Here is a 19,384-nt window from a genome sequence, read left to right on the forward strand (position 1 = left end):
TTTCCTAGCCACCGTGCTTCTACACCTGCATTGCTTGCTGTTTGGTGTTTTAGGCTGGGTTTCTGTACAGCACTTTGAGATATCAGCTGATGTAAGAAGGGCTATATAAATACATTCGAATATATATTTTTTAAAGCAATTTGAACTCACAGTAATGATGATAAAGGGTTTATGGCAGTACAGCAGCCTCTACTGTGGCCATTGGTCACACAGTGGACAAGTAGGGGGTGAATGCTGCATAACTCCTTTACTCTACTCTTGCATGCCCCCACCTCGTCACACACTGATTTAGTTGTGAAATGCTCTCTTTAATGTGTAAGGCAGCAAATCACATAGCTATTATAGTATAATAATTCGTTTCGGAAACACTGATTTATGTCCTATACATTTCAGTGTATGTAATGTGCTATGGGCTACTTTGGAGAGTGCCTTTATAGTTAATTGATGGTCTGTACTCTTACTCCTGCTAACTACTATATTAAAGAGGCCTTAATCCTCTGCTGCGCAGTAACTGACCTAATGGTCTATAGGGAACACACACCGTAGGACACAGATTGGCAGCTGTGCGTCTGCCATAGTGGTATCTGTTGCCTAGGGCACAGCAAGCATCAACACTGTCTTGCACGCCTGCTATCCTCAGTTCACAGGGTTGACATCTATGGCTATGCGGACCTGCCCTTGTTGAGTGGTGGAGCACAAAGCTGGCCCTCACCACATGGTGTGGGAAACATGGCAAAGCTGCGTTGACATTGCCTTTGAAGGTCATTGACGTTGCCTTTTATCAGTTTTGACAATCTGTTAAACTGAATTCTAATCTGCTTCAGCTAGTGCTGAATGTGTTCTATAATTGATATGCAAAAGTAGCTCTAGTTAGATTTTTTTGAAGCACCCAGGGATAGAGCTTAAATGCCTGATATGATGTTGTAAAAGCAGTATATGTGTGTTTTATGGCGAGTGTAAGAAGTTGCTCTGGGCAGGCAGTATTATAGGATAGCTGGATTAGAAGGCCCCATCCCCTCTCAAATACAGCATTAAGTGTGGGGCGACGATAGGAGGCTGTCTCTGGGTGTTATCTGGAAATAGCTGCTGGTTCCATGATAATGGTTATCGATTTAAAGCTTTTAGGAAGCAGCTGCTGATGACGACTGCTGGGGGTGTTATTGTTGAGTTGTCGGCTCTCTCCTCCATTACTATCTGCTGTAATGTCTGAGTGTGAGCATGCAGATGTGATCTTAATTAAGCGCTGGCTTTGACTTGACACTTAAGCCCTAATGGACTTTTACAAGTATTCTGTTTTTATGACTGTTGAATATTGAGGGCAAAAGTGTTGCATCTCGGCATAGAAAGTTGAAAGTCCTCATCTTTTAGATGGTGCCGATCAATAATAACAATGGGTGATAGCCATTGCTTTATCTTGTAGTGTTTACAAACTAAATTAACCATTTACGTATTTTCATAATCCATAAAAACAAGAGTTGTTCAAGTTTTTGTTCCCATTGGTTTTTGTGCACTGACATAATTCGAGCATCTAGGCCAAATTACATTATATACACATTTTGTGCCTCCTTCACTACAGGTATACTGGAGACAAAACGACTTGAGATCATCAAATCTAATGGCACCATCGACCAGGTCTTTGGCGACGTCATCTATTACGCAGCAGATCTACCCATATGGTGGCAGGTGCCCCAGTATGTGCTCATCGGAATCAGCGAAATCTTTGCCAGCATCGCAGGTGAGTGGAATGCTGTTCTGTTGCCCAGAGGATATAGAAATGTCTAAAGGAAGCGTATATAGCATTACAAAGAGATGCAGAGATCTGATAATGACAATGATTGTCTTAACAGATTTGGTTACAAGTGATAATTTGGTCTTGCAGTCATACAGTCAGTACTAATAGATGTTGATTTAATTGATTTAATTGTTAAAATGTATCTTGATTGCACCACCACTATTATCCAGTAGCCAATGATATAATGTTTTGTTAAAGGGGAAGTTGAAGTGCAGTAGTCTATGTAATGGTAAAGTAACCTTTTAGTATGCATTGTGATTAATAGTCCTCTCCTCCAGCCTTTGAACAACTTGACATTGTTTTCATTCTTATGGCTCATCTTAATGGCTCATCCAATCAATGGTTTTCTGTTCTAAAACACAAAACCCTTCCTGCATCCTTACACATGTATAGCAACTGTTGCCTGTGCTATTGTTGAAATAGCTAGGTGAGGGATACATTAGTAGGGATAGAGTTTGCCCCAAAGAGATTTAGCATTGGACTTTTCTGAGCAGCATGATCTGCAGCCTCTACAGACAATGGACAACCACATTCATATAGTTTGATTGTTCTCTGTAACCACCACCAGTGCTGGCATGCTACATTAGTGTTACCTCTAGTACCTGTACGGCTACTAAGGGTAACATTACATTCTATAACATTTTTTATTATTATTATTATTTTTTTACCTTTATTTAACTAGGCAAGTCAGTTAAGAACAAATTCTTATTTTCAATGATGGCCTAGGAACAGTGGGTTAACTGCCCTGTTCAGGGGCAAAAATACATTGTGCATTTGGTTCAAGTATTTTGAACACATCGTATAGGCTACTAGAGCTCTTCTCAGAAGTTCACCCACACTAGTTGACACCCTCACACAGTGAATTGGACCTGCAGTGAATGGTGCCGTCTGAGTAAATGGCAAAAATACATACATGAATTGCTATCTGAGTGAATGGAATACGTTGTGTAGTAAACAAGGATTTTGGTCTTGAGCATTTGATTCAAATTACTTTGTATGTATGCTATTTTGAACACAGCATGTAGGCTGCAATCATAGAATTAGGAGGATCTCTTCTCTATGGCTGCAAGAGCTCTCCTCAGAAGGTCATCCTGGTTCATACCCTCTCACAGTGAATAGGACCTGCAGGAATTATGCTTTCCTTACCCTTCCCAACGACATTTATTAAGTTATAGTTTTAGCTTGTTGTGGTATGCTGTCCAAATTGTATTTCCCAGTTTTTCCCCTGAGAGAAAATAAAACCCTATGATTTCTGTAGCATTTTCATCATGATGGTTGATGGTAAGCAGGTAAGTGTCACTCAATTTCTAGCATACAGTCTTTACTCTCCCTCAGTGATTGCAGAGAGCCATTATATGGTTGATGACAAAGTCAAAGCAGTAACACAATAGTATGAGACAAATACATGGGCTCTGTGCATGGGCATGGCAAAGCTAAAAGAAGAGCTAACAATATGGATCTATAGATAACTATTATGCCAACAATCATATTTGTTGTTTGGAAATTAAACCAATTCACGCTGATCCACTCATCGAAAGTAAAGGAAAATGATGCTTTGAATTGTGGATATGAATTGTCAGTTGTGCAGAAAGCATTTGTACACTTAATGTATAAAACATTAATATTTTACTGACACAAAAAGATCCCACCATGTCGAATGAAAACATTTTCTATCGGATTTTATAAAATTATAGCTGTCATTATTTTTTTTTATACGATATGACTTTACTCGCATAAAATGTGTGGATGGAAACGTGGTTAGTAAGGTACGTAATCGTTACCCGGAAATGATTTGATATTGAGATAACATTGGCATTGGACCTTGGTGGTGAAATGCAAACTTTGAACTTCAATTTACACAACTATATTAGATGTACAGTGGTTCTTCCTTTTAAAAGTTGCGTCATACTGCAGCACAGCTTGCGGGGTGCCGCAGAATTCTATGGCATGGGGCCTCCCGAGTGGCGCAGTGGTCTAAGGCACTGCATCGCAGTTGCTAGCTGTGTCACTAGATACTGGTTCGTGTCCAGGCTCTGTCGCAGCAGACCGGGAGACCCATGGGGTGGCGCACAATTGGCCCAGCATCGTCCGGGTTAGGGGAGGGTTAAAAATAAATAAAGAATTATATGGCACGTTATTTGTCAGCTATTGTTGCTGTTAATACTAGTTTGACCACCAGAGGGCATCTTTGAGAAGTTAATTTATTGAAATGACATGGAGCTGTAGACATACAGTAAGAGTCCTGTTTAACTAACTTATTGGCATACAGGCCTACTTCGATTTACAGTATATCTATCATTCATTCATTCATTTGTGCATGTCAGCACACAGCATACAAGTCGTACATGTCTTCTAAACACATTCAAGCATTTTAGTTATAAAATAAAAGAACAAAGGGAGCCTTGACTATTTAAACAATAAATGAATGTCAACATGTCGGCAAAAGCGATTGAAATCAGGAATGTATTTGACTGTTTTTAATAGTAGGAAAATATGGCGCTTTACCACGTGACTGGTCGGGAGTAGGCCTAGGCCACTAAGTGACTGCAAGTGAAGAGCAAAATAATCCACACCCTAATTGTAGGCTAACCAATAGCCAATCGAGAATCTGTGAAAATAAAAATCTCATTGATTTATCAACACCAGTCCCCATTCTGTGCCTGGTGAGCAGTTCGTCAAGTTCTAATGTCAGAAGAGGAATGGAAATGTCAGGGTGAACCGACGACCTGACGAACCTGCCACATATGTTGACTCTGCCTGTCGGAGGTGGAATTCCAGACTGGCCTGGCATGGATTGTGACTCCATCTCTTTCCTCGCCCTCTTCAACTCGTCATTCTCCACTTGGCTCTCCGCCAATGCCGCCTGGCTCTGAACCAATGCATCAGCTGTCGCCTGTATCTCTGCCCCCAGAGAATGTTTCTCTTTCTGCTGGTCTGCCTTCAATGACTCCATCTCGGTCTTCAAAGTTTGAATCTGATCCATGTGCACCTTCATCAGATGATCAGAATGGTATCGCCCTGAGCCCCCATCAATTACAGTGGCCTATGATAGAAACGGTAGATCAATTAAGAATTAAGTGACTCCAACACACATGCTACGTACAGAAACACATTTTTAAGAATCTGCTTTCTTGGGGACCATGCATTTTTTTGGTGCAGCCCGTTGTCCAGCCCTTTGTCCACTGAGCTCCACGGATGGTTGTCGGCATGCTTGTATGTTCTGCAAAACACATTCACGTTTTTAGTACACAATTATCTATTGTATTACACAGTATACCTACACATTGATAGGCTATACCATTTTGTTTTTAAAGAAAATGCACTGAAACCAAAATACCTTTTTAGTTTTGGTGATCCTCTCAGCTCCGGCTCATTTTCAAGTCCTCTGGTGGTTAGTTCTAACCTTGGAACGGGTAGCACCATAGTTTTCATCAAGCCAGCTTTCTATGTCCATTTCGTCTCTTCTCTTTGGTCGCAATGTTTTTTTTGTTTGTTTTTTAGATAAACTGCTAGTTTTTTTAATGGTAAGGGTAGAGTTTGGGGCGCTGTGAGGAGTAGTGTTAAAGGTGTTACAATAGGCCATAACTATACAGCAGTTCGCCGATTTGTCCTCACTCTGATTATGCTGTAACAACATACTGTAGTAGCACCATGACCAGTATTAGCAAATCTTGTCTAGCATATAATCTCTCCTCCCTCACATCTTTGAAGGTTAAGCTATTGTGAGATATTGCATAAGCTGTTCATCTTGGCTCTTTGAGCAGAGCACCATTTGAAATCAATAGAATCCTACCTCATTATTATTTTCTTTCTATTTCTCCTGCAGTCATGATCATTACCAGGCTAAGGCTTCTGTTTGGGACAGATTTCAATTACCAGGATGACTGGGGCTGTTGAGACATCGGTCCATGATTGAGCCATCCTCCCGTCTGTCTATTTGGCTCGTCGTCACTTCCTCACTATATTTTACATTGCATACAAAAATATATTTTGTAAGTCTTCAAGGTCTAGTGTTTCATATAAGAGGAATGCTTTTTTTCCTCATTTTCTTCAACATGTCTTTCATGCATAACCTCTCTATAAGTTAGTGCTAGTTGTTACTGAAGATTGTGTTTCTCCTCCTCAGCCCAACAATGGCGTCGCCACATAGGAGACCCTTAGCAACTTAGTGTTTAGTCTTTTGTATTGTGCCTAGGCGACTAGACTGAAATGTAAGCCAGAGGACTGACTGTTCAAGACCTGTCTTGAGTAAAACCTCCAGCATCCACTTAGCCACTTACTCCTGGCACCCTTAGCTACTGACTCATTCTAAGGAAGTGTATATGACTGGCTGTCTGCAGCTGATGTCCTCATCAGGTGCCCTGTCTTGTTATGGTCATAATCTCTGTGGATCCCCTACCATGACACAGGTCAACCATATTGACTGTTGTGGAGGGATTGGTGCCAATGGCAGCTCTTCCACATTATGGCCCCTGGAGGCATTACTGCTAACAACTGCAACCAGGACAAACCCTAACCAGGGAAAAATACACTGTAGGTACAGTAGCTGTTGTGTGGCTGAGGGCAGATAATTTATTCACCTGAAGTAATGTACTCACAATTATTTTTTTTAGATCCACATTATCAGTTAAATTGAACATAACTTTATTATGTTTGGAACAGTGTACACACTGGTTTGCCCAAGTGTCTATTAAAAACAACTGGCAGTCACACTTTATTTCTGTACTAGTACACCCATGAAATTCAAATACAGACAGAATAAAGCTGTGGGGAGCCCTTAAATAAACTTCCTCTGCACTTTTTCCACACCACCCCACTGGGGATATCTTCAAGGAAAATTTGATGACAGAATTGTGACATATGTCTGGAAAAAACTGTTTTCCCCTGGTCTTATTCTGTTTGAATACATCCTTTTTAATACATCTAGGGCCCACCTCCTACCCCATTACAATTCCTTTATCCTTGGAGGGACTATGGTAATTCTTTCCTTATGCACCACCCGCAGTTTGCCTGCTTTCGGGCATTAAGGATATGCAAAAACAGTGTACAATGATCCCTCTGGGATTGATCTTTTGAATTTTTTTTAAAGCTAATGTTATTTCTCAAGAAAAAAAAATCTACCCCTCCAACATAGCCCTCGGGAGAAGGCAAAATAAAATATTTTAACTTTGTTTGTTTTGCGTGTGGTAGGGAAGCGGACATTATTATTATAATTAAATCTCAACTCATTCTATCTACCTCCACATAGACAAGTAAGGGATTGAAAATTAGGGATGTGACAAATGTCAAATGTTTTGTTTTTTTTAACTATAAGAAAAAAAATCGTAAAATGACATGTGAATTCACACTTCAGATTTGGTCTTGCGTATGACCACTAGGGGGCAATGCAGTTCAATCTACTGCAGTCATGGCTACCAGACAGCGCTGACCTTACTGCTGTCCCCACCCACTCAGCAATGATGGTAGTTAATGCCATTTTTAGGTTCTCTGTGTGCCTGTCCTCCATGTTGGGACTTCATGTCCCACTTCTCATCAATGTGATGTCTCGTTGCAGTGATGTATGACTGTGTTCTTTGACATCCAACAATCTGTTGTTAAAGCCACGTATGGTGTTTGAGAGCTTGCACTTTATACTTTGAGCGATCATTGTACATTTTCTTCATCCGGACTATCACAGTTTTTCACATGGCATCCTGTAGTCTGCTTCTATATATGCCATCAGGGCAGCGAGCCAACATCCTCTACCATTGACAATGGCTGCATATCAACTGCAATCATTTTTGTAGTCAGCTCTGTGATTTTCTCACTCCGTCCCTTACTGCACTGCTGCCAGCAACGGGTTGGGTCTCACGGTGCCTCCCTTTCAGACGGTTAAGCTTTGCACCTGTACCGCCACTGTAGCTCAATTCCACCTCGCAAAGTTTGTATTTCACCACCTTCTCTTTTAACCTCAAAGTATTAGCAGACAGGACTTTGCTGCTGTCACTTCCCTGTCTCACTCTCTGCCATTTTCCCAACTGTTAATGAAGATGACGTGCGGAGGACTTTATATCCGTGGCAAATCATTTTTAAAAAGGATATCTTCTAATGTTATGGAATTGTTGCGTTAGGTATTTGTAGAATTTTTATTTTTCACTTGATGATGATCTGGACCTGTTAGTGGTAGTTTTGTTATCTGCACTGTGATGTACACTACCATTCAAAAGTTTGGGATCACTTAGAAATGTCCTTGTTTTTGAAAGAAAAGTGACTTTTTGTCCCTTTTTAAAATAATATCAAATTGATCAGAAATACAGTGGTGACAATGTTAATGTTGTAAATGACTATTGTAGCTGGAAACGGCATATTTTTAATGGACTATCTACATAGGCGTACAGACACCCATTATCAGCAACCATCACTCCTGTGTTCCAATGGCACGTTGTATTAGCTAATCCAAGTTGATCGTTTTAAAAGGATAATTGATCATTAGAAAACTGTTTTGTAATTATGTTAGCACAGCTGAAAACAGAAGCAATAAAACTGGCCGCCTTTAGACTAGTTGAGTATCTGGAGCATCAGCATTTGTGGGTTTGATTACAGGCTCAAAATGGCCAGAAACAAATAACTTTCTCCTGAAACTCGTCAGTCTATTCTTGTTCTGAGAAATTAAAGCTATTCCAGGTGAGAAATTGCCAAGAAACTGAAGATCTCATACAACGCTGTGTACTACTCCCGTCACAGAACCACGCAAACTGGCATTAATCAGAATAGAAAGAGGAGTGAGAATCCCCAGTGCACAACTGAGCAAGAGGACAAGTACATTCGTGGGTCTAGTTTGAGAAACCGACGCCTCACAAGTCCTCAACTGGCAGCTTCATTAAATGGTACTCGGAAAAACACCAGTCTCAACTTCAACAGTGAAGAGGCAACTCCAGGATGCTGGCCTTCTAGGCAGAGTTGCAAAGAAAAAGACATAACTCAGACTGGCCAATGAGAAGAAAATATTAAGATGGGCTAAAGAACACAAGACACTGGACAGAGAAACTCTGCCTGGAAGGCCAGCATCCCGGAGTTGCCTCTTCACTGTTGACGTTGAGACTGGTGTTTTGCGGATACTATTTAATGAAACAAGGACATTTCTAAGTAACCCCGAACTTTTGAACGGTATTGTACATTTTGTAAAAAAAAATACATCGGTTAGGGATTTTTTTCTAAACCATCCCAATTTTGTTTAACCGTTCACACCCCTATTGAAAATAGTCCTGCAAATTCCTCTGTTCACAACATGTCCCATTGTACTGCTGTGCATTGTCAGAGAGAACTAATGCATTCACCCTATATGTATTTCATTAAATAGTAACCAAGCCCAGAGCTTTTTTTATTGGCTGTCAAAAGGTTACCTGACGATATAACTAAATGTTTTCAGGTGGAAACAAATGGAAAGGTCAGGTGTGTTGTGGCAGAGCGTTTGACACCGTATAATAAAATTTCCACACCAGACAATTTTTTTCTATTAGGAAAGTGTTTTGTATCGTAACAAGCTAAATTAGTCTCAGACCAGGTAGCTGTACGAGGAGTTGTGTCACATGGATTTCTTGTAATGTTCCCCTCGGAGGAATGCCTAAAAAGGCATCCGTACTTAAGAGGCTCCTTTATCTCTCCTGACAGCTGCAGCTATAGGGCCTTATTTGAAAAATCACAAGTTTGAGGCACCATGAAATTATCAATGTCAGCTAGCAGGCAGCTCTTATGGCAAAAGAAAAATGATTTTATCTTTTTTTTTTTTTTTTTTTACTCGTTCTCCTTCCCCCTCAACCCCCTCCTCTCTCATGGCACATAAAATATTGAGAGACCTTTTCCAGAAACAATTGCAGCTGAATAGGTACTTGAGATGGTCCCCTGCTGCTGTAAGGTAGCCTGCGGGTGTAGGAGGAGAGGACAGCCCTATGTTTCACTGATATTTAGCAGTCAAACAGTGCAGCGGCAGGCCAAGTCTCTCATGTATATAAATTGATCACATTGTAGTTATGGATGAAAGGCCTGTTATTGTGATGCAAATCTAATCTCCTGTAAGTGGAGTTCTACAGTGTTACATGAGAGGTGTTTCCATAGTGATCGCCCCCTGGCTACTTTGTCTGGGTGGGACCCATGGATAATAAGTCATCCTCACTGTAACACACACTGTCTGCTGCTGACCACTACACTACTTACTAGGCTTGGACGGTATACCGTATATAGCGAGGTATTTGGAAAAAGCCACGGGATGGTTTTTCAATACCGTTGAAACTATTTATTTGACGTTTTTAAATCAGTTTGTATATTTGTAGATACAAATAGTTACCTGCAGTTAACTTAAATCATTAGGAAATAAAGAACAATTGCTTTCTTCATTTCACCTGGTAGTCCCCCGTCACGTGGTGTTTGTTTAAAAGCGCACAGCGAACCCGTTAGCCTTGTGAGTCACTCACTGTTGTGTAGCATGCACCAGGTGATCTAATTACAGTATGGAACTGTTTGCCAGCTAGATGTCTAAGTTAACTGTCCAAAATGTGCTAAATGCTCTGCAGTTGTGCATTTGGTTTGCTAATTTAGTAGCCAATTAGTTATCTAGCAAAGTGGTTAGCTTCTTCCAAAATCAAGCATTTGCTTGGTAACAGCAGAGAATCCTCTTCTGGTTCAAGAGCCTTGCTGGCTAATATTTGTTTTGTGTGTGCAGCAAACTTTAAGGTTACTTGTATAGTTTAGGTCGAACTGTACAAAATGTCTGCAATGCGCTCCTTAGCATTTAGTTAGCATACTCTATGGGATTTTACATGTACTTGTTAGCAATGCTAACCTACGGATTTCAGAGTATCATTGAGTTTGAAAACAACACCCTTTGTGTTCAGTGCCATTATTACCGAATACCCCGGTATAGCACAAGGTCGGTATGACAATCTGGATAACTCCCAAGCCTACTACATATACACACACCACACAGCCAATGGACTAAAAACAATTTGAACTGTTCCTCACCCCAGCCAGGATGTGCCATGGTTGGAACATGGACATTGTTTGCCCAGAGTCTAGAAATGTGTTTGGATCAGTGTTAGCATCTGTCAATGTTTACTCTGTATGACCGGATGTACTGCATGAATGTGTTTGTTTACTTGTTAGTATTTCTTGTTTATTCCTTGTTTTTTCTATGGATCTCTGTTGAGTTCAGTGTCCGTCTCCTCTCCCAGGTCTGGAGTTTGCCTACTCAGCCGCCCCCAGGTCCATGCAGAGTGCCATCATGGGACTGTTCTTCTTCTTCTCTGGGATTGGTTCCTTCGTGGGCTCCGGCCTACTGGCCATCGTCTCCCTCAAGGGGATTGGCTGGATGTCCTCCCACAAGGACTTTGGTAAGAGAGAGAAAACACTCATCCAATACAAGTTCTTAATGTAGGTTCTTGATATGAGACAATGTTCATTACTCATATAATAGGAGTTGGACAGGCTCTTCAGGGAGAAAAAATGTGAATGAGAATGAAGGTGCATTGTGTTGCCTCAGCCTGCATAATGATCTGTATACGGACTCTAGGGAGGCCTGCCATCACAATCAGCCTTAAACATGGCCTCTGAAAACTACCTTCAACTCCCTGGCCATTGATCTGTGTGAACACAGTTTTCCAGGGATGAGGAATAGTATAATGTTCTGTCTCCACTCATGCACACTGTCTAGAGTTTTTATAGATGTTACTGTAAAATTGGTGTGACAAAAACATCAGCAGTGTGTCATAGCTTACTGTTGTCCTCGTATAGAAGAACACAGTATTGACATTTGGATTCCCTCTGCAGTATTTACTTTCACATCAACAGAAATGTATTTCCTGGGGGGACGCGTCACAAGAATTGTCATGTCGTCCTGATTTAAAATCCACTTAAGGAGTTTGTAAATTGGTTGCACCAAAGCAGGAAAAAATGATCCTGGTGCAATTGTCTTATTTTAAGTGTTTCCTGTAATAAATAGAGATGTCAGACTCTACGGCAAAAGGTTTGTGTAAATCTGTCGTAGTGCAGGAATAAATAGTGTGGCGGTGGCAGCAGATGGATGTGTTCCCTGGTGAAAGGAGCCCCCCGGCCCAGATGCACTTTCCAGGGAGCATGCGGAAAATACGCTGCACTGTAAATTGTTTAACCCCAAACACCTAATAGCTCATTAATACAGTGTGCCGACAGGTTGGGAGGTATTTTTGATGACATTAGCACTTGGAGATGCTTGGCACGGCTTCATAAATCCATCCTTCGACTTGCCTAGCCTCGCCCGAGGAGCCGTTTGTTTAGTAAGCATAATTTGATTGTTAAACGAGAGCCTGGTTTGCCTGCAAGCTTTCTTGCTCTCTTTCGCTCTATCTCGCGCTGCTTTTTGAAAAAGTAATTTTAAAGAAAAACCGCACAGAGTAGGGGTGGGTGAACAAACAGAATAAAACATCCAGGTGGCCAAAGCTTTGGCCTCAAAGCCTGTCAGTTTGTTGTGCAGTTGCTTGTTGTCTTTCCTTCACATACTTTGCTGGGCTTTACCTGTCTTTATCCCCCCCCACCCCCCTTGGCTCAGCGCTCTGCAGGAGCGATGGAAGCGCATCCTCCTCATTTCCATGGCTGAGGGCTGTGTGATGTGGAGGCAGAGCGAAGCATGGCGTAAACAGGAGGTTTGGTGAGCAAAGTGGTGCAGACCTGGGGATAGACACCCAGTATTAATGACAAGCTGGGGGCCTGATTACACAGCCCTCTCCTCTTAAGTAAAACTGCCCCATAGAGCTGCCACAGCCAGCCAGCTAGCTAGCTACCTTGGCAGCTGGAGGCTACTACTCACCTCTCTGTCTCACTACACCACCTTCTCTCTTCACGTCTTGTCCTCACAAACTAGCAGCAGGCATGCACAGGTAGAGAAGCAATGTAAGATACAACGATACAGTCCGTCTGTCCAAATGTAAAGGCATATGCCTTTGGGAACTGTAGTGCACTCACAACCAAAATTATTGGCACCCTTGATAAAGATGAGAAAATAAAACGGTACAATAAATAATACCAATACTATGGTATGCTCAAAACAATGATGAACTTTACCCAGTACCTGGACTTTTTTAGCCCAAAACCCGGTTGCCTCTACCGGGAAGCTGTAACTTGGCTGTGGATCTTCCAGCAAGACAATGACCCCAAACACACATCAAAATCCATAAAAAAAATGGTTAATTGACCAAGAAATCAACACTTTGCAATGGCCATCTGTCTCCGGACTTGAAACTCATTGAAAACCTGTGGTTTGAATTGAAGAGGGTAGTCCATAAGCGCAAATGAAGGATATCAACGATCTGGGAAGATTCTGTGTAGAGGAATGGTCTAAGATCCCTCCCAATGTGTTCTCCAATCTCATAAAATATTTTATAAAATGGGTCTGTGACATTTTCCTCGCAAGGGGAGGGTGCTGGAGTATTGAAAACAGGGGTACCAATAATTTTGACCCCCAATTTGTATTTTTTTTTTATAAGTATTAGTTGTTAAACAACAAAAACAATTGTGGCCAATTGTATCAGTATAAAATATATATATTTTGTATTATCTTACTGTATACAGTATTTTTTTTTGCTCCTTTTTGTCAAGGGTGTCAGTTATTCTGGTCGTGACTGTATTTGTATTATGTTTTCGACTTGGTGACTCTTAACTCTCCTGCTGTGTTCTGGTCAAATTGGACTGAGTTTTCTCTCTGAAAAATGTAGTTCCTTTAATCTGATTGTCATAAGGTTCCATGACTTTGTCCACACAGGGCATCTGAACACACAAAATACATTTTGATGATTTTCATTACATTTTGGGTGTTTTATTTAACTTTTGTACACCCGTGGTGTTCCCTGTCAAAAATGACCTGTCATTAGAAATGAATGGGTGAGACTACAAAATCTCAACATTGTTTCAATAATGTATACAACCTTTTCTCGCAGCTCTCGTATATAAAGCTTTTTTGAGGCCTTGCTCACAATTCATTCTGTGGCAGCACAATGACCAAACGATATACTGTATGTGAGGATCTTGATCATGACACTGGTGAGGAGGAAAGAGTCCTTGTTAAACTTTGACACAAAGTAGTCTGCGATAAATAGCACAATATGTTTCATCTGAGTATTTGTTATAGTCAAAATAATCCATACATTATGCTTTTTTTACTCAAAAACAAGTTGTATGAGTTCAGGTCAATGAGGCCTACAGGCCATAAATAGCAAATAGAAGTTCAAAACTTGTAATGTTCACAATAACTTAAGTTGATAAAAAGATCTAACACAACATGAGGTGATCTTATATGTATTATTATGGATTTATAATCAGCTATAATGGGGCGGTCATTTTGGACCGGGAACACAGAATTATTTAACATGAAACAACCACAACAGGAGGGTTAAAATCCCAATGGGCTTTTTCCACAGTCAGGCTGACATCGCATCTGACTGGTCATTCATCACAATCCTTTTATTTGGTCCTAGAAAAGGCAGCCATCTCACCTCCGCTTTCACAGAGACTGCATTGTGCGGAGTTAACCCCACGGTCAGTCAATGAAAGGTCAACCTTCTCTCCTTCTGCCTCATGAGTTGGCTTGTATACATAAAGATGTTTTGTTCTGCTGAAACGTGTGCTCCTTTGAATTGTTGCTCAATGTATTCATCCACCATTGACTTTAAGGAACACAAAGCTTGAGCTCTGAGTTGGTAGCTGCAGTCACAGACCAGGAAATGGCCTTTTTATTTTAATTGTACTTGGTTCAAGTCCTGACTGGTCCAGGATCAGATGTCGGGATCTTTTAGACATTCACAGTTTGGGTTGAGACCCACATATCCTGCTCAAGACTCCTTTGATGATACTTCATGAAAATACTGTTTTTAATGGAGGGCAACGGTGCCAAAGCAGGAAAAATGGTCACATGAGCTCTTCTTATAAGGAGCTCTTCTTGAGATTGGTGCTCAAGTCTTCCTGCTTAATGTAATACATGTACTGTATAAGGGAAGGTATTTCTTTAAATGAAAGAATAATCAATGTGAGATGTATGTTTTAAATACTGTAAACGGCAGCTTTTCAACTGACTAAGGATATTTCCAGCCTATCTAGCTAACAGCAGACGCTTGTTCTTTCCTTTTAATGGTGTCAGAGTTCAGGGTAGTGATTTATCCATTGATAAGTTAATAATGGTATTGATAGATAGTTATCAATGCATTTACAATTACCGGTACTCAATATTGATCAACTGCTTCCATTTCGTCTCTAGTCCATCCAGAAGTTTTACAGTACAAGAAAGGGAAGTCAGACCAAGTATGTTAATGTCCACAGCTGGGGCAGAAGATCATTGGAGGTCTGTGTGTTTCAGAGTTGTTGTTATTATTGCAGCAGCTCTCTGCCTAAATGAATGCATCATGGTGGCTAATATTATTCAGTTAGAGGCAAACAGACATAGAAGTTCCCTTCAGTGTCCCACCTCTGGATAGCGCTGCATTCCTCCATATCGATCGAGTTCCCTAAATACCTGTCAAATATGTATGGGGTTCGTTAATGGTTTGTACAACAAGTCCTTGTTTTGTTTTTGCTGCTGTAATTACCAGCCAAGTGGGCCCTGGGGAGGCATGAGTGGGAAGGAGGTAAGCAGAGGCAGACATAATGAAATTAAGAAGGTACCATTACAAAAATGTAAACCCCGCACAATTTTTCAAACGTACTCCATAAACTGAGATGTAAAGACTTATTTTAATTTGATTTCATCAGTCGTCCCCTGATATTTCTCAGGATCCAGTTATATTACTTATTCTCTGGTGATGTTTATTGAATCTATAAAACACTACACAATTAAGGTCAATGAACGGGTGGCTCTTTCCCCTCAACATGCATTTATTCAGCTGCAGTTCTGTCATGCCCTCTCTCCTCTCCCATTCTCCTTCAGGCCAACTCCCCTGTGTTAATTAAGGCTGTGCTTGCAGACTGAGTGTCGGTTAAAGCGAATTATCGATTTGAAAGGCAAGCAGCAGACTCTGCCGGCATAACCCCCCCCCCCCCCCCCCGTGAACATTATCCTGCCGGTCTTCTCCTTTTCCAATTATCCATAAAGAGCACAGACCGAGGCAGTGAGACACATCTCTGGGTTTGGATATGATATGGATTCAGATGTGCTAGTGACAGGAGATGCAGTACTGCACCACTCATATAAAGGTGAAAACAATCGTATGATGAACTGCAAAGGACACTATTTAGACGGCCTGCAGAGTGAGTCCTCCGTTACGTTTTGGAGGTTCTTTACGGTTAAAATATCCCAACTTGCATACCTTCTGCCTCCCCTGGTGAAGTGCTGCTAGCAGCGATCTGTTGAGTTGTAGGCGTGATTTATTGTCAGTTTAGGCTTTGAGTGAGTATAGTTTATAGGTTTTGTGTTTTGGAAATTAATGAGATATCAGGGGTCTTGGCACTGCGTTTAAATCATGTCTCCTTTTTACTGCTCTGGTCAGATGGTAGACTATACAGTCTTCCCTACCATGGAGGATCAACTTTGTATAGATTGGTTTGCGTATTTGGCCATATTGTCACCAATAAGTGAATTGTTAGTGAAAATTATGCACACAAAAAATATATATGCAATCCAACGGTATATGTATTAGTGTCATATTTTGGTCATGCCTCGTGACTCAAATTGTCAAAATGATTTCAGCAAATTCCAAAGCATGTCCAGTCAAAAGTTCAAGCCCTTGGTTAATTGGGGTCATGTTGATGACCGCACCAGTATCATGTGTGAGTTTGACCTCTTCCCCCTGTCGTGTACATGGTGACTGTGTGAGTCCTTGTGTTCTCCTGGCCCCAGGGCCCCCAGCTCTGGATGGACCGGTATAATTGGACGGTCTCTGAACCCCAGGGTCCGGAGGGCCGTCAGACCACTCTCCCTGTTCACTCTCTCCCAGCCCGCCTGCGCCGCCCACCCTCACCATGGGAAATGACAAGACTTCTGTGGGATTACCCCCTTCTCCAATTAAAATCAAGCCTGGTCCTCCTCTAGGTCGTTATTCACTGTGACAGTCCCACGTGGAGAACTTAATAGGTGCATTTTGACAGCACACTGTCCTGGAGCTTAGGACTTCCTCATTTGAAGATGCAGTATGTAGGCTAGCTAGCTGAGCGCTGTCCGTTCTCCCATGTATCCTTCCGGGCTAAGAAACCGTGCCATGCTGTGTGCCTATTGTATAAACTCAAACCCTTTTTTAATAAACGTGAGAAAAACCCTATGCTGGGTACTCTGATTGGGAAGCCGTTAAAAGAATAGCTGTGATTTGCGTCAGATGTGCTGCTGGTTAAACATTAAGGCCAGTAAACCACTGCTTAACATGGCCAGGGGTGGAAGGCTTCTCTAACGCCAACACAATTGTCAAACAAAGCACTGTTTTAGTTTGCAAAATCATTGATTTAGTGCAGCTGTCGGCTTTTCCCTTCATGTGAAACTGTAGTGGGTGGGGGGGGGGGCTAGATTTTGTTTAGAATTGCCCTCCGGTGTTTGTTTGATGAATAGGGACAACCACTCCAATCAGCAGTGCCAGCATTCAGAAGCAGACAGCAATAGCTGGGTGCAAGCATAAACCTTGGAAAGAGGCTTGTTCGTAACAATGCACTGCGGAGACTGGTGATGTTACCTGAGAAAGGAGGGTGACAATTTTATATCTCATGAAGACAGAAGGGTCATCATGGACAGTTTGAATAGATTTTTTTTTCACAGTACAGTATTATAGATTATAAGGTGGTGATATGACTTAAGGTTACGGAGTTGCTCTATTGCGGGTCTTTGTTAAGGAGATGGTGTTTGTACTGTAAACGGTCAAATAGCTTTTCTATAACATACGATGCCAGTATCTCCAATCCATATCAAGCGTGAGACACAAACTCATTATTTCAATCCCGCTAAGCCAGAATGAAGGCAAACAATTAAGTGCGCATCATTGTGTTTTTACGCCTTGTTATTGAATCCGTTCCCCCAAGGAAACAAACAATCCTTTCATAGTATTGAGACTCCTTGCCTGTCCTCACAGCTGAGGGTCCAGAATGTTCTGTTATTTTCTCATGCTTCAATCCCAGATAATCAATAATGCAATTCATATGATCATTGAAGTGTGGGGTCAAACTGCGTTAAGCATCTCATAGTAATAAGACAAGAAGTGGCTTCCAGCTACACTGACAGAGCTGTCTTTTTTTTCTCAAGCATAAGCCACATCAGACAGATTTAATTTCTCTTAAAAGAACGAGCTAAACATGGAGACAAAGCAACTGTCGTTGCCATGTGACATTGCCAGGTTATGCGAATGAACAGTTGTATGTATCCCTTTAATGTGGAATGCTGCTTTGTGATGTTGGTGTCATGCTCCCATCCCTCTCTACCTCTTTTTCCCTCTGCAGGATGCATCAACCACTGCTGTTTGTCATTTATTTTACCCTTTCTTTCTAATAATTTCTATATGCCTCTTTATTTTGACCCATCTCTTCCTCCCTACAGCTTTTTGTGGTGTCTCTTTCTGAGGTGTGGCACTTGAATTCTGTCATAACAATGGCACTGTTCCTACCACCTCCCTCTCTCCATCCCTCTTTCCAGGTAACATCAATGACTCCCAGCTCAACTACTACTTCTTCCTGCTAGCGGGGATCCAGTGTGTTACCCTGCTGGTCTTCCTCATCGTGTCGGTCAAATACGACAAACAGAAGAGTAGTAGAGCAGGAAGCCAAAGGCTGGGCATCACTCCCTCTTAACCCCAGGACTGTCCATGTCCATCTGACTTCACCCTACCTGCCTTAGTGCATAGTGGGTCATGCCAAAACACCTCTGTGATCTGGTATGGGATAGAGTTTTTATTTTTCCTCCTCGATGGGTTTGTAAGACTATTACATTTTAATGCAACAAAAAAAACAGTACCAGTCAAAGTTTGGACACACCTATTCATTTAAGGGTTTTTCTTTATTTTTACTATTTTCTACATTGTAGAATAGTGAAGACATCCTAAAACTATAAAGAAATAACACATTAAATAATTTAGTAACCAAACAAGTGTTTAAACAAATATTTTAGGTTCTTCAAAGTAGCTACCATTCGCCTTGATGACAGCTTTGCACAGACTTGGCATTCTCTCAACCAGCTTCACCTGGAATGATTTTCAACAGTCTTGAAGGAGTTCCCACATATGCTGAGCACTTGTTGGCTGCTTTTCCTTCACTCTGCGGTCCAACTCATCCCAAACCATCTCAATTTGGTTGAGGTCGTGTGATTGTGGAGACCAGGTCATCTGATGCAGCACTCATCACTCTCCTTCTTGTTCAAATAGCGCTTACACCACCTGGAGGTGTGTTGGGTTATTGTCCTGTTGAAAAACAAATGATAGTCTCACTAAGTGCAAACCAGATGGGATGGCGTATCGCTGCAGAATGCTGTGTTAGCCATGCTGGTTAAGTGTGCCTTGAATTCTAAATAAATTACTGACAGTGTCACCAGCAAAGCACCACCAGACCATCACACCACCTCCTCCATGCTTCATGGTGGGAACCACACATGCGGTGATCATCCGTTCACCTCTGCGTCACACAAAGACACTG

The 19,384-nt window shown here is 41.5% G+C and overlaps 1 protein-coding gene across 2 annotated transcripts in view; it reads left to right on the forward strand.

The window, feature by feature from the left end:
• The window catches only part of slc15a4 (solute carrier family 15 member 4), a 37,272-nt gene extending 18,568 nt beyond the window's left edge, over positions 1-18,704 (forward strand). For both annotated transcript variants that reach the window (XM_029762725.1, XM_029762724.1), the window contains exons 7-9: positions 1,577-1,735; positions 10,999-11,157; positions 18,393-18,704. In XM_029762725.1, coding sequence (XP_029618585.1) covers positions 1,577-1,735; positions 10,999-11,157; positions 18,393-18,547 — 473 coding nt within the window. In that variant the 3' untranslated portion in view covers positions 18,548-18,704. The remainder of the gene's footprint in view (positions 1-1,576; positions 1,736-10,998; positions 11,158-18,392) is intronic.
• Positions 18,705-19,384: the final 680 nt, after the last annotated feature.

This window comes from Salmo trutta, chromosome 9 (genome assembly GCF_901001165.1).
Source record: "Salmo trutta chromosome 9, fSalTru1.1, whole genome shotgun sequence".
In the NCBI taxonomy this organism is placed as follows: Eukaryota; Metazoa; Chordata; class Actinopteri; order Salmoniformes; family Salmonidae; genus Salmo; species Salmo trutta.